Source organism: Cervus canadensis, chromosome 11 (genome assembly GCF_019320065.1).
Source record: "Cervus canadensis isolate Bull #8, Minnesota chromosome 11, ASM1932006v1, whole genome shotgun sequence".
NCBI lineage: Eukaryota > Metazoa > Chordata > Mammalia > Artiodactyla > Cervidae > Cervus > Cervus canadensis.
Genome location: NC_057396.1, coordinates 12,214,159 through 12,228,611, shown reverse-complemented (window position 1 = coordinate 12,228,611; position 14,453 = coordinate 12,214,159). Strand labels below are relative to the sequence as shown.

General features: G+C 38.5%; 1 protein-coding gene across 3 annotated transcripts in view; it reads right to left on the bottom strand.

Annotated features, from left to right (window-relative positions):
* Nucleotides 1-14,453, bottom strand: part of MTMR2 (myotubularin related protein 2) — a 105,677-nt gene that overhangs the window by 64,557 nt on the left and 26,667 nt on the right. For all 3 annotated transcript variants that reach the window (XM_043482337.1, XM_043482338.1, XM_043482339.1), the window contains one exon: nucleotides 125-230. In XM_043482337.1, the coding sequence (XP_043338272.1) occupies nucleotides 125-230 (106 nt within the window). The remainder of the gene's footprint in view (nucleotides 1-124; nucleotides 231-14,453) is intronic.

The following is a 14,453-nucleotide window of genomic DNA, read 5'->3' as shown; positions in this document are numbered from 1 at the left end:
ATTCAGGTCTTTGAGAATACTCCATCAATGTCTCCTGCCTAATTAGTTAAAAGTTATATTGATAGTGTGGCCACAAACAACTGATTGCAAATACTTCACTAGGACTTAGGAACAGTATACATACCCTCAAATCAGGAGAAAAGTTCTCTGCAGAAGTTGATATGGAATCCGATGAGACGACAGAAGCTGATTTTGTATGCACTGAATTCTCTGAATGAGAAGTGGAAGCACTAAAAGATACAAAAGCACAGGACATTTGAAAAATGGGCATGCTAAAAATTCAGAAATTTTATTAACTGTAACCCCTTTGTTTACTAAAACTTCTACTGCCAACCAGTCCAACACTGCCTATTCAATCTCATCTCTAAATACTGATAAATTGCAAGCTCTATTCCTAAGAATAGGGCTAAGTATTCTTACCATCCACATTCCCTCTAGACAGGCTTCCCCAGTATTTATGAATACATTCGAGGTTAATTCTTTCTTTTTATCTAATCATTCAGTTATCTAACCACTCAATTATTAGGCCAATGTGCAAAAAACCATTACACCAGGCACTATGATTTGGAGACAAATAGGGCAAAGCTCATAAAGCTCACAAGCTTGTGGAAGAGACAGATAAACAGCACAATGTGATAACTCTAACTGTACACACACATACACCCCCAGGTGGACGGAGAGCAGAGAGACAGACGGAGAAGCACCATGACTATGAATCTGGAAAAAGGAAAAGAAAGTACCTAACTCTACCCAGGAAAGTTCAGGTAAGACATCACAGGGCAGGTGGTATCTGAACTGAATCTTGAAAGACAGAAAACTGCCAGGCTGACAAAGCAAGGGAATTCCAGAAACAAACAAAAAACACTACAAGTATAGAATTATCAAACAGCATAGAACACTTGAGAAACTACAAATAGTCTGACAGGGCTAGATGAGCAGAAGGGGAAAAGATAATGATGGAAAGACAAGCCTGTCTTTGTACCTTATAACTTTCCCCAACCAAATTGGGTGTTTTTTAACAAGCCTGTCTTAAATATCCATTTTTTCCATTACACTAAGTAATCACACTCAATACTTTTATTCTCTTAAATTCTTATAGAACTTTTGATACCTGATCGCATACTGCCTTTTACTATTTATTGGTCTCAAGTATGTAAATGTTGCCTCACCAATTAAAATTTCAATGTCCCAAGAAGGACGACTGTGTCTTTATTTTCTATAAAATCTACTTCAGTGCCTCTGTATATAGTTAATGTGTATTATGTTTATTAAATTCAAAAATACAGTGACAATAAACCGATGCCACAAACTGAATGATTTACATCATTTCCTTTTATCAGTAGAAGAAACTTAAAATTATTTAAGGAAGAAAAATCAATGGTAGGAAAATCTCAGACATTTTGAACTGAAACTTAAAGTTCTGACTAAGAAATACATTTTTCTAAAGCTTCACTCCCAACATATTAAAAGTCTACTTCACACAAAAAGTCAAGATTCTGATGGAATAATCTACCTTGAGGTTGTGATATTTAGAAACCACATTTTTGTTTTAAAATTTGTCTACCATAATACCTGCATGTAGTGACTACTAAATTATGTTTACAATGTGAAAATCATCTCCCCTCAAATAACTGTCAGTTCATTTTTATTGAGGTTTGGATACTAAAAAAACTATATATATTTTAGGTGTGCAATATGATATTCTGATATATGTATTCACTATGAAATGATCACCACAATAAAGCTAATTGAGACACCATCACCTCACACAGTTACCTTTCTTTTTGTGGTGAGACAATTTGAGATCTACCATCTTGGCAATTTCAAGTATACAATATTATTAAACTATAGTCACTATGCTATATATTAGGTACCCAGATGTAATTTATATCTGAAAATTTGTCCGTTTTGATCAAATTTTTCCCCCTTATCAGACAGGATTTAAAAAATTTTCTCTCACTCTGTAGGTCACTTTGATGTAGTCCTAATAGTTTGTTTATGCTTTTGTTACCTGCCCTAACGGTGGCAAATCCGAGAAACCATTCTCAAGACCAGTACACCAAAGAGCTTTTCCCCAATGTTTTCCTCTGGGAGTTTTACAGACTCAGGTCTTACTTTTAAATGCTTAATCCATTTTGGTTGATTTCTGTGTGTGATGTAATATAAGGGTCCAATTTCACCCTTCTGCATATGGATATCCATTTTCACCAACACTATTCATTGAAGAGTCTATCATTTCCCCACTGTTCATTCCTGGTGCTGTTTTCAAAGGCAGACTGACTGTACACACCTGTAGTTCTACTTCTGGGCCCTCCAATCTGTTCTGCTGTCCACTGTTTTGACAACCACAGTCTGAGACAGGAAGCATGACGCCTCCAGCTCTGCTCTTTGTGCTCAAGACTGCATTAGCCATTTGGGGTTTTTCATGGTTCCATACTGACCTCAAGATTGTTTTCTCTATCTGTGTAAAATGCCATTAGAATTTTTATGTAGCATGCGTTGAATCTGTAAATCACTTTGGGCAGCAATGACATTTTAACAAGATTAATTTTACCAATTCATTAACACAGGATAACTTTCTATCGACTTGTGTCTTTTTCAATTTCTTCCATCATCGTTCTATAGTTTTCTTCATACAGGTCTTTAACTTCCTTGGATAATTTTATTCCTTAGTATTGTATTTTTTTTTTTTATGCTATTGCAATGAATTTGTTTCCTTAATGTCTTTTTTGGAAAATGCATATTACTATATAGAAACAACTGACTTCTGCATGTTGATTTTGTATCCTGCTACTTTCCTGAATGTATTAGTTTTTTGCACAGTTTTTTACAACGTTGCATGCATAAAGTCATGTTATCTATATTTTTATGTATTTATACAATGTGAAAATCATCTCCCTCAAAATAATCACTTCATTTAAATGAATGAAAATGGCATATCACTTGGAACACTTCAAAAAGTTTTTCTTCAAATACAAACATCTCTTTACTTTATCAACTATTTCAAAGTATAATTGTGGTTAACTGTTTTTGTGTCCAAGAATCTACAATGTGACAAGGGAACAGTCGTAAAAATTCTATTATCTAACTTTATAGTATAAGGAAAGATAAATTGATAGGCTGAGAATGATTTTTTTTCTGTACCAATTTATAATTAAAATAACACTAAACATAACATTAAAATAACAAGTAAAACAATAAAAATTAAGGCACAGTACTCTGACAAATATTGCTTGCTGCCTACTCCATATATATACACATTCCTTTCTTTCCCGATCTGCATGAGGACAGTTACGGTGAGCCCACGATGACATGCTTGCTTTTGGTTCTTTCGTGTCCAGGAGACAATGTGACACAAAATTGGTCAGTGAAATTTAAGGGGAAGTCTGTTCCATTGTTTTGGAACCCTTTTATTGTCTTAATAAAGAGGAGTAGAAATAGCAAGGCACTGCTTAACCTTTCCCACTTTCGCTTGCCTGGACCAAGAGTCCTGTAAACAGAAGCAAGTGTTGGCCTACGTAGGACACCAAAGAGCATAAAGTCCTTTCCTGGTGAGCAGCTGAATCCATCCCAGCAACTCCCTACTTTGGGAATCTTGGTTATGTAAAATAAATGAAGTTCAATTTTTAAAATCACTGTAATGGAATCTTCTATTCTGCACAGCCAAGCACAACTCTAAGTGTTACAGCAATCAACACTTTACAAAGTCTGTTTTGAGCAAGGTGAAAAGTATAATACTATTTTTTATGTGTATGACCTGAGAAAACAGAAAAATATGTAAAGGCAACAAAACACAACTTGGAATTAAAGTAGTGTAGACCTAGAAAAAAAACAGTATCAATAGGAATATTACAGTATGTTTCATTAAGATACCAAATAGTTCTTTAGAGCCAAAGTATGAAGTAAACAAATCTAAGGGAAAATAAACAAAACCAGGTCTTGCAACTAGTACCTTGCAGTCTCAAAGAATCAGTCTTTCAAGCAGAAGTGTGGAAAACAGCCTTTAATTATTAACTTCTCTTTTCAGATACACATAAATATAGATAGATATTATGATCTACAACATATGTGAATACGCACTAGAAGGTTTTAAGCTCCAGGCAAGCTACGAGGGACTGGAGGGGACGCACGTGTGACTATATCATAGTATTGTTCTTGTGATTATAGCAAACACACACACACATACACATACCACCACCACCACAATTACTGAAAATTCTGGTATAAACATGCAGTGGCTACACAAGACTCAAGGTGGCTACAGAATGCAGAGCTCTATTTTCAATAGTTATTTTTCTCCTGTCATATGGGCTTTGTACATGCTTCTGATCACCATGGCTACTAGGATAATATAACTTAATTTCCACCGCTCTTTTCCATTTCTCCACTGCTCATCTTGAGGTCAAGCTCTCTATGTTTACCTTCTATGAACTGTTCCATAAATAAGTGCTGTACTTCCCTGAATTCGTACCATTGCTCATGCAACTCCAAAACAGAATGCCCATTTATCTTCCCTGGTTGCTCAGACGGTAGAGTCTGCCTGCAGTGTGGGAGACCCAGGTTCGATCCCTGGGTCAGACCTCCCTGAGTCAGGAAGGTCTGGAGAAGGAAATGGCAACTCACTCCAGTCTTCTTGCCTGGAAAATCCCATGGACAGAGGAGCACGGCAGGCTATAGTCCATGGGGTCGCAGAGTCGAACACCACTGAGCTAATTCTCTTTCTATTTATTAACATCCTATTGTTACTCTTTTAAGACCCAGTTAAAAGGCCGATTTTTTTCAAGAAGTCTTCCCAGGTAATCCAGCGGAATAAAACTCAATCATCTGTACTTCTGCCTATACTCTATAATGGCATTTAAATCTTTCCACATTAGACTAGAGCACTTTAGTTACACTGCCTCCTCTTTTTTTTTTCTGCCTCCTCCTTTTAAATGATAAACTGCTAGAGAATAATTATCTTATAATTGGCAAGGCATCTGAACTCTGAGCAAAGATTGCAGTCTGCTAATCTCATTAAGTGTGGAGAAGGAAATGGCAACCCACTTCAGTTTTCTTGCCTAGAGAATCCCATGGACAGAGGAGCCTGGTGGGTACAGTCCACGGGGTCGCAAAGAGTCAGACAAGACTCAGTGACTAAACAACAACAATCTCACTAAGTAACCAATGCTGCTTTGGTCCTCAGTTTTCCTAGGCCCATAAACTTCACCACGCAAACTTCAATCCAAACATTCTTGTTATCCTTGTCATCCTGAACCTCTTCAAGTCCGACTCTGTATTTCCTCTATCCGCTTTCCCTGCCCAAGTCTTCCTTCAGCTAACCTTTCCTTTACACTGGACTTTTTACACCATATGGAATAAATTCTCTCCTATCTTCAACCAAATTCCACCCTCCACCTCTTCGCTTCAGCTGAGATCTCCTTCCAGGAGCCCACTTCCCTGCAGCCTTTTCCAGAGAAGACTCTTGTCCCACATCTAACAAAATCCAAAGGTGAAGCCAGCATTTCCCCAGCTCCTGTCTCATGCTTCCACACTAGTGTTACTTTTCCACCTCCATATACAAAAGCCTTCTTCCTCCGAGGTTCTTGGTATTTGGGCATACAACCTCTCTGTTACTGTCACACACTCACCTTTTAATCACAGCTTCTCACTTTAGTAGGAAGTCTTACTAACCAGTCCTACTAACCTGGCTCATTTTCTCCTCTTAAAGCTTCTTTCTACTCCAAAACTGCCTTCATCATAGGAATTTTAATGTTCATAGGGACAAACTAGCAACCACCTAGCTCAAAATTCCTCACTTCCTATATTCCTCATCAACATCCCCACCTGAGCAACGTGCTTCTCCAGCACATACCACACTTTGTCATGTCTGGAAACTACCCAGTCTTTGTCATCATAAACTCAAGGAAACCAGTACCTGACCGCAGACGCTACCCTTTCCAAACAGCTCACTCTCTTAACTTTGCCTCATCGAACCTTCAGTCCAGTAGTGACAGCTCATCCCTCAACTTGTCCGCTTGTCATCACTCTTCATACTTACTGCCCTCTCTCCCCCGCTCTACCTCCTTCTCCACCCAACCTCAAATACCCAGTGTAACAGTTTACATTCTCTTTCAGCAACCCTCAGGATCCTTGCTTCTATCCACTGACCACCCCTGCCCTGCTAATCCCTGAATTCAGATCAATATAACTATCTACCTTCTGCTATGCTAATGGAGTAAATCTTCACACTGGGGCCATTTTAAACTCACCGTTAGAAACATTAGCTAAACCCTAGGCAGTGCTCAGCAACACTCCCACTTCCCCGGTGAGTTTTCTAATCCATCACCATTTTTTTCCTAAACCAATCACATCCAATCAATCCAAAGTCCTATAGTCCACCTCCCTACCATCCGTTGAATGCATCCTTTTTAATATCCTAATTTTTACTGTCTTAGCGCAACACCTTTTCCCTCAACTACTCATTCAATACATCATCCCAAACTAATACCAAAGTGATCTTTCAAAAACAGATCTGATCCTATCATTCCTCTGCTCAAAACTTTTTTTAAAAAAACTGACATATATGAAAAAAAAAACCTGACATATAATAGATATATAACATTAGTTTCAGGTGTACAGCCTAATGATTCAATATTTGTATATATTGTGCAATAATCATAGAAAATCTCATTAACATCCATCACCACATATATGAACAATTTGTTTCTTCTGATGAGAACTTTTAAAATCAACTCTCTTACAACTCTCAACATTATTACTAACTATAGTCACCACGGTATACATCACATCCCCACGACTTGTTTATTTCATAACCAGAAGTATGTTTTTTGACCAGCTTTACCCATTTCCCCCATTCCCCCCAACCCAAATCGCCTGCCTCTGACAACCACCAATCTGTGCTCTGTACCTATGAGTTTGGATTTTGTTTTTCAGATTCCACATGCATTTGTGAGATCATATAGTATGTGTCTTTCTCTGACTTATTTCACTCGACATAATGCCCTCAAGATCCAGCCATGCTGTTGCAAATGGCATATTTTCTTCATTTTATGGTTAAATACCACCCACTGTGTCTCTCTTCACGTGTGTGTGTGTGTGTGTGTGTGTGTCACATTTCCTTTATCCATTCACCCATCAAAGGACCTTTAGGTTGCTTCCATGTCTTGGTTACTGGAAATAATGCTGCAGTTAACATGGGAGTGCAAGTACCCTTTCAAGTTAGTGTTTTTGTTTTTCTCAGATAAATATCCCGAAGTCAAACTGCTGCATCACATGGTAGTTCTATGTTTAATTTTTGGAGGAACTGCCATCCTTTTTCCGTAAATGGCTGCACCAATTTATATGCCAACCAACAGTCTACCAGGGTTCCCTTTTATCCACATCCTGACCAGCATTCACAGTTTTCTGTCTTTTTGATAAATGCCATTCTAACAGGTATGAAGGACAGGGCAGCCTGGCATGCTGCAGTCCACAGGGTCTCAAAGAGTGGGATGCGACTGAACAGCAACTGAACAACAACAGGTGTGAAGTGCTATCCCACTGTGGTTTTGACCTGCATTCCCTGCTTAAACCTTCAGTGACTATATACTGCCTACAGAATCGTGCCCAAACTCCTTAGCACAACACCTGAAGTCTTCCATGATCAGGCCTTTGTTCTATATATTTAGCTGTAGCTATTACTCAACGGAACCCACTGGGAATGGCGTGCAGATTCTCTAGGTTCTTCAGCCATCTCATGCATCTGCACCTTTGTTGCTGATTCTGCTGTCCTTGCCTGTAATGTCCTTCACACACTTCCATGCCCTGTTTGTCCCTATCCATCTTATAAACATAACTACTTCTTCCTTCACTGTACACTGTACATATTTCTATTGCTAATACCTGTAAAATTTTATTTTATTTACTCATCTATGAGCTCCTCTTCTCAGACATTTTTGTTGTTGTTTGCTATTCCAAGATCCTTCACCATAGATCATTTTCTCAACTTGCTTACAACAAAATATATAAAACATCTAAAAAAAAGTAGCACCACATGATTAACTGCTATTATTTACAACAAATGTTACTACACAAAAACTACCCTACTCCAAGTCAGATTAGCTGCATAAATTTAAAAATTATAATGGCAAAGTTGCTGTTTCACTTCGCAATATTACGACTTCCAGTTGTGACATACAAGTCAGAATACAAATGTTCCTCAGTGACTATCCTCATAGGTTTACGGAGGGTGAAGAGGAGACAGCAAGGCTATAATTAAAGACCTGGTGTTCACAAAATAAGAAATTATATCTTTTGGACAACATTATGTTAGATAATATGGGTTCAGAAGTGAAAGACATCCAACTTGAAACTGATAATATAAAATTAACTTTTTTCTGCACAAAAAAGCTCCAGTGTTCTATAACGTAATAAAAAGGACACGGTAGTACCATCAGAAGCGCCTAATTATGTCACCAAAAATAACCTTTCTCTGGAAAAAATGTGAGTAAAAATTAAAGTTCTTTTGCCTATTATGTTTTCCACAGAACTACCTTTCCCAAAACTGTTTGCTCCAATTTGACAGCCAATTCAATTGCATGAAGTCATGTCCATCAAGGAACAGTGTATATATATTTTTCTTCTTCCCTTCCTTTCTTTCACATTGACTATGATTTTTATTTCCCATTTTCATGTCTCATTCTAGCTCAAAACACTTTGGCTGAAAAAAGCCAGAATCAGCTCGTAACTGGATTCACTCAGTAATGTTAGTCCCATCACTTTTTAATATATAATATTCAAATCTATAAGAATAATTTTCTTCAAACATCACTCCAACAATTATTTAGCACTTGTATTCATTATGATAAAAGTGCATATACTGTTACCCAATTACCTCCAAATCAAATTAAATCTCCTAACAGTATTCAGAGTGCCAAGGTGCTCCACCATATCTAATTCTAGCTCAAGTTTACATTTCACTCCAGCCAGACACACCTGTTTCTTGCCACTGGTCATGAGACTCAGTCTTCTCCATTTCCTCTCTAAATATTCTTTAACTTAGTCTCCAAACTGTCTTCTCTTCTGACCAATCCTGGTTTTTAACCACCTCAAACTTATCCTGAAGGTGCATTTTCCACAATAAATCAGTTCTGTTATTCTTACTGATTCAATAAGTCTAGTCATTTCAAAACCTTTGTAATTGGTTATGTTTATATTGATGTACTGTTTATACTGACTCAATTTTGTCTATATTGATTCACTGCATAAGGCACATATTTCTTCAAAAAAATTAACAATTATAAAACCCTATGTACAAAACTTTACTATACATCTGGCTGCCAGATGTAGCTCTTCTCTGGCTGCACCCAGATTTCCCACACCGGACCCAACTCCTTCCTTAACTACCTTCTCCTGTCGCCTAGAAGAAATGGAGTAGCCCTTGTAGTCAACAAAAGAGTCTGAAATTCAGTACTTGGGTACAATCTCAAAAACGACAGAACGATCTGTTTCCAAGGCAAACCATTCAATACCACAGTAGTCCAAGTCTACTTGGACTTGCCCCAGCTGAAGGGGCATATGGTTGAGGCATAGTTTTTAGTTTCAGCAGGAAGAAGAAGCTGAAGCTGAACAATTCTATAAAGACCTACAACACCCAAACAAGATGTCCTTTTCATCATAAGGGACTGGAATGCAAAAAGTAGGAAGTCAAAAGCTACCTGGAGTAACAGGCAAATCTGCCTAGGAGTACAAAATGAAGCAGGGCAAAGGCTTACAGAGTTTTGTCAAGAGAAAGCACTGGTCATAGCAAACACCCTCTTCCAACAACACAAGAAAACACTCTACACATGGACATCACCAGATGGTCAATACCAAAATCAGATTGATTATATTCTTTGCAGCCAAAGAAGGAGAAGCTCTATACTGTCAGCAAAACAAGACCGGGAGCTGACTGTGCTTCAGATCATCAACTCCTTATTGACAAATTCAGATTTAAATAGAAGAAAGTAGAAAAAACCACTAGACCATTCAGGTATGACCTAAATCAAATTCCTTACGATTATACAGTAGAAGTGACAAACAGATTCAAGGGATTAGATCTGACAGAGTGCCTAAGAACTATGGACAGAGGTTCATGACTCTGTACAGGAGGCAGTGATCAAGACCTTCCCCAAGAAAAAGAAATGCAAAAAGGCAAAACGTTTGCCTGAGGAGGCCTTACAAATAGCTGAGAAAAGAAAAGAAGCTCAAGGCAAAGGAGAAAAGGAAAGATATACTCATCTGAATGCAGAGTTCCAAAGAATAGCAAGGAGAGATAAGAGAGCCTTCCTCAGTGACCAATGCAAAGAAATAGAGGAAAACAACAGAATGGGAAAGACTAGAGATCTCTTCAACAAAATTAGAGATACCAAGGGAACATTTCATACAATAAGAAGTACAATAAGGGACAGAAACGGTATGGACCTAACAGAAGCAGAAGATATTAAGAAGAGGTGGCAAGAATACACAGAAGAACTGTACAAAAAAGATATTAATGACCCAAATAACCATAATGGTGTGATCACTTATGTAGAGTCAGACATCCTGGAATGTGAAGTCAAATGGGCATTAGGAAGCATCACTATGAACAAAGCTAGTGGAGGCGATGGAATTCTAGCTAAACTATTTCAAATCCTAGAAGATGATGCTGTGAAAGTGCTGCACTCAATGTGCCAGCAAATTTGGAAAACTCAGCAGTGGCCACAGGACTGGAAAAGGTCAGTTTTCATTCCAATCCCAAAGAAAGGCAAAGGCAAAGAATGTTCAAAATACTGCATAACTGCACTCATCTCACATGCTAGTAAAATAATGCTCAAAATTCTCTAAGCCAGGCTTCAACATTACATGAACCGAGAACTTCCAGATATTCAAGCTGGATTTAGAAAAGGCAGAGGCGACAGAGATCAAATTGCCAACATCTGTTGGACCATAGCAAAAGCAAGAGAGTTTCAGAAAAACAACTACTTCTGCTTTATTGACTACACCAAAGCCTTTGACTGGGTGGATCACAACAAACTGTGGGAATTCTTAAAGAGGTGGGAATACTTGACCTCCTTACCTGCCTCCGGAGAAATCTGTATGCAGGTCAAGAAGCAACAATCAGCTGGATGTGGGACAATGGACTGTTTCCAAATTGGGAAAAGAGTAAGTCAAGGCTGTATATTGTCACCCTGCTTATTTAACTCATATGCAGAGTACATCATGCAAAATGCCAGGCTGGATGAAGCACAAGCTGGAATGGAGATTGCCAGGAGAAACATCAAAAACCTCAGATACATAGATGACACTACCCTTACGGCAGAAACGGAAAAATAACTAAAGAGCCTCTTGATGAAAGTGAAAAAGCTGGCTTAAAACTCAACATTCAGAAAACTAAGACCATTGCATCCGGTCCCATCACTTCATGGGAAATAGATGGAGAAACAAAGGAAACAGTGACAGACTTTATTCTGGGGGGCTCCAAAATCACTGCAGATGGTGAGTGCAGCCATGAAATTAAAAGATGCTTGCTCCTTGGAAGAAAAGCTATGACCAACTTATACAGCATATTAAAAAGCAGATACATTACTTTCCCAACAAAGCTCTATCTAGTCAAAGCTATGGTTTTTCCAGTAGTCATGTATGAATGTGAGAGTTGGACTATAAAGACAGCTGAGTGCCGAAGAACTGATGCTTTTAAACTGTGGTGTTGGAGTCAATCGAAAAGGAAATCAGTCCTGAATATTCAATGGAAGGAATGATGCTGAAGCTGAAATTCCAATACTTTGGCCACCTGATGCGAAGAACTGACTCATTGGAAAAGACCCTGATGTTTGGAAAGATTGAAGGCAGGAGGAGAAGGGGATGGCAGAGGATGAGATGGCTGGATGGCATCACCGACAGGACAGACATGAGTTTGAGTAAACTCCAGGAGTTGGTGATGGACAGGGAAGCCTGGCATGCTGCAGTCCATGGGGTCACAAAGACTCGGACACAACTAAGCGACTGAGCTGAACTGATCCGAAACGCTAGATTACAGAACAGCCTCTGCCCTTGAGACTTCAGCCAGAAACAGACATTACACCACATACACATATCAATAATACCATAAGAGGTACAAACAAGGGCTGGGAGAAAAAAAGGAAATGGTAGTAACTTAAGGATTAGAGAAAAGAAGAAATACATTCAGCTGAACCATTTGAAACTGAGAAAAAAAAACTCAAAAGTAGGGGAAGATAAACAAAGTTTCATTCTCCTTCTGGAATTACTGAGGATTTTTTAATATATACGCCATATATACAGTATTTCATTTCTATTAAAAACTTTCTTAGGACACTAGAGCAAACATTTTGTAAAAGAGACTATGTCTTAGGGCTTCCCTGGTGGCTCAGTGGTAAAGAATGTACCTGCCAATGCAGGAGACATGGGTTCAATCCCTGATGTGGGATGACCCTATATGCTGCAGAGCAACTAAGCCTGCGGGCCACTACTATTGAGCTTGTGCTCTAAGAGCCAGGTAGCTCCAACTGCTGAGCCGACGTGCCGCCAGTTACTGAAGGTTCCGCCCTCGAGCCTGTGATCTCAGCAGAAGCCACGGCAATGAGAAGCCCACGGGAGAAGCTAGTCCCTGCTCCCTGCACTAGTTAAAAGCCTGTGCAGCAGCAAAGACCACCACAGCCAAAAATAATAAATAAAACAAAAATTTTTAATAAAGAGACCATGTCTGATGTGAATGATAAATAATCCTTACACAACTGGTAGGAATTGTTTTTTGACTGCTATTTCCCAACTGGTTAAAGAAAAAGTTGTTGAGAATTAAGAAACCAGGAGTTTAGTCCATTCTAGCTAACAGCAGTATCCGCAGCTGAGTGACTTAAACCCCACTCTCCATTATAGCTCCATTATCTGTGAAAAGTACCGATCAGACTATTTAGACGTTAGCTTTTTGATGGTCAGATACCTCTTTGAAAATCTCCTGAAAACTATTCCCTGAACTCTTTCCAATGTCAGTAGCTTTAAGGTTAAGAATCATGTCCTAGATGATCTCTTTTAGTTCTAACATAGTTCAGAGCTTCAGAAATGAGTATTCTACCTTTTGAAATATTCACACAATTATCTAGAGAAGTACTGAAAAATTAAACTGACTGTCCAGAAGGTATATGTACATGTATGTGTATATACACCTAAGTGAAGTCGCTCAGTCATGTCTGATTCTTTGTGACCCCATGGACTGTAGCCCTACCAGGCTCTTCTGTCCATGGGATTTTCCAGGCAAGAATACCGGAGTGGGGTGCCATTTCCTTCTCCAAGAGATCTTCCCAACCCAGGGATTGAGCCCAGGTCTCCTGAATTGTAGGCAGACACTGAAGTATTTTCTAACTAGGTAATCACAGACTTGAATAAATTTTAAGACTCACAGCCTAAATAGAAATATTTCCATATTGTATTTCACATAATAGAGTCAAAAGGAAACTAAATCCAACAGCTACACTTATTTTAGGAACTCTGGGCTATCACTTTGTAAACTCAACACCCCCAATTATAGATAAACAGAAATAATACTCTATCAAGAACAATTTTCATTGTTTTAATATCAAGTGACTTTTATCAGAAACTATTTACCTTTCATTGTTTAAATATTTAAACAATGAAATTAAATATTTTCATTGTTTTTAAATCAAGTGATTTTATCAGAAACTATATCTTTTAAAATACACTTGAAAAATATTTTAATTAGCTAAGTAATGAGTCTTTTTTCCTTTTTTAAAAAAAAAAAAAAACTGAACCACAGATGGGCCACAGAAGTCTCCCCACCATGTCATTTCAGTGTGATGGAAAGGCCTTCACTGTCTGCCTGCCTGGCCCTACCACACATCATCAACAGCTCCTGCATTTGGACTCCTGAGCTTAACGATTCTCTATCAAACATCATAAATTTCAAAACGTATCTATAATAATTTATGGCAGATACCTCTGTAAAAATATACATACAGTTGGTTCAGTTAACGTTTCTAAATAAATAATTTCATCAGAACGGACGAGAACACAAGAACGTGTGACTCGGGAGCGTCGTCCTTGCCGATGGCCGCTGTGACCAGGTTTACAAGGCTTCCTGGTCCGAGATCTGCACGCTTCCTCTCACCTCGTGACCTCAGCACACTGGGCTCATTATTAGCTTCAGTGGCCTGACTCACTGAAGAGCTTAGCCTCTGCCAAGGTGAAAAACGAAAACACATGACTTGGAGTAATCTTGGTACTTGCATTTCTGCCAACACACTCATTTTTCTTTCAAACACCATATGTGCTTTTCCTTCACCAGTCTCTTTCCAAATCTGCACACCATATTCCATTTCTTAAGAGTTTAGCTACCTTCCACATTACAGCAAATTGTCTATCCTCAATGGTTCCATTTGCTTAGTACCCACTCCTTCCCCAATTCCTTCCACTTTGGCTTTTGA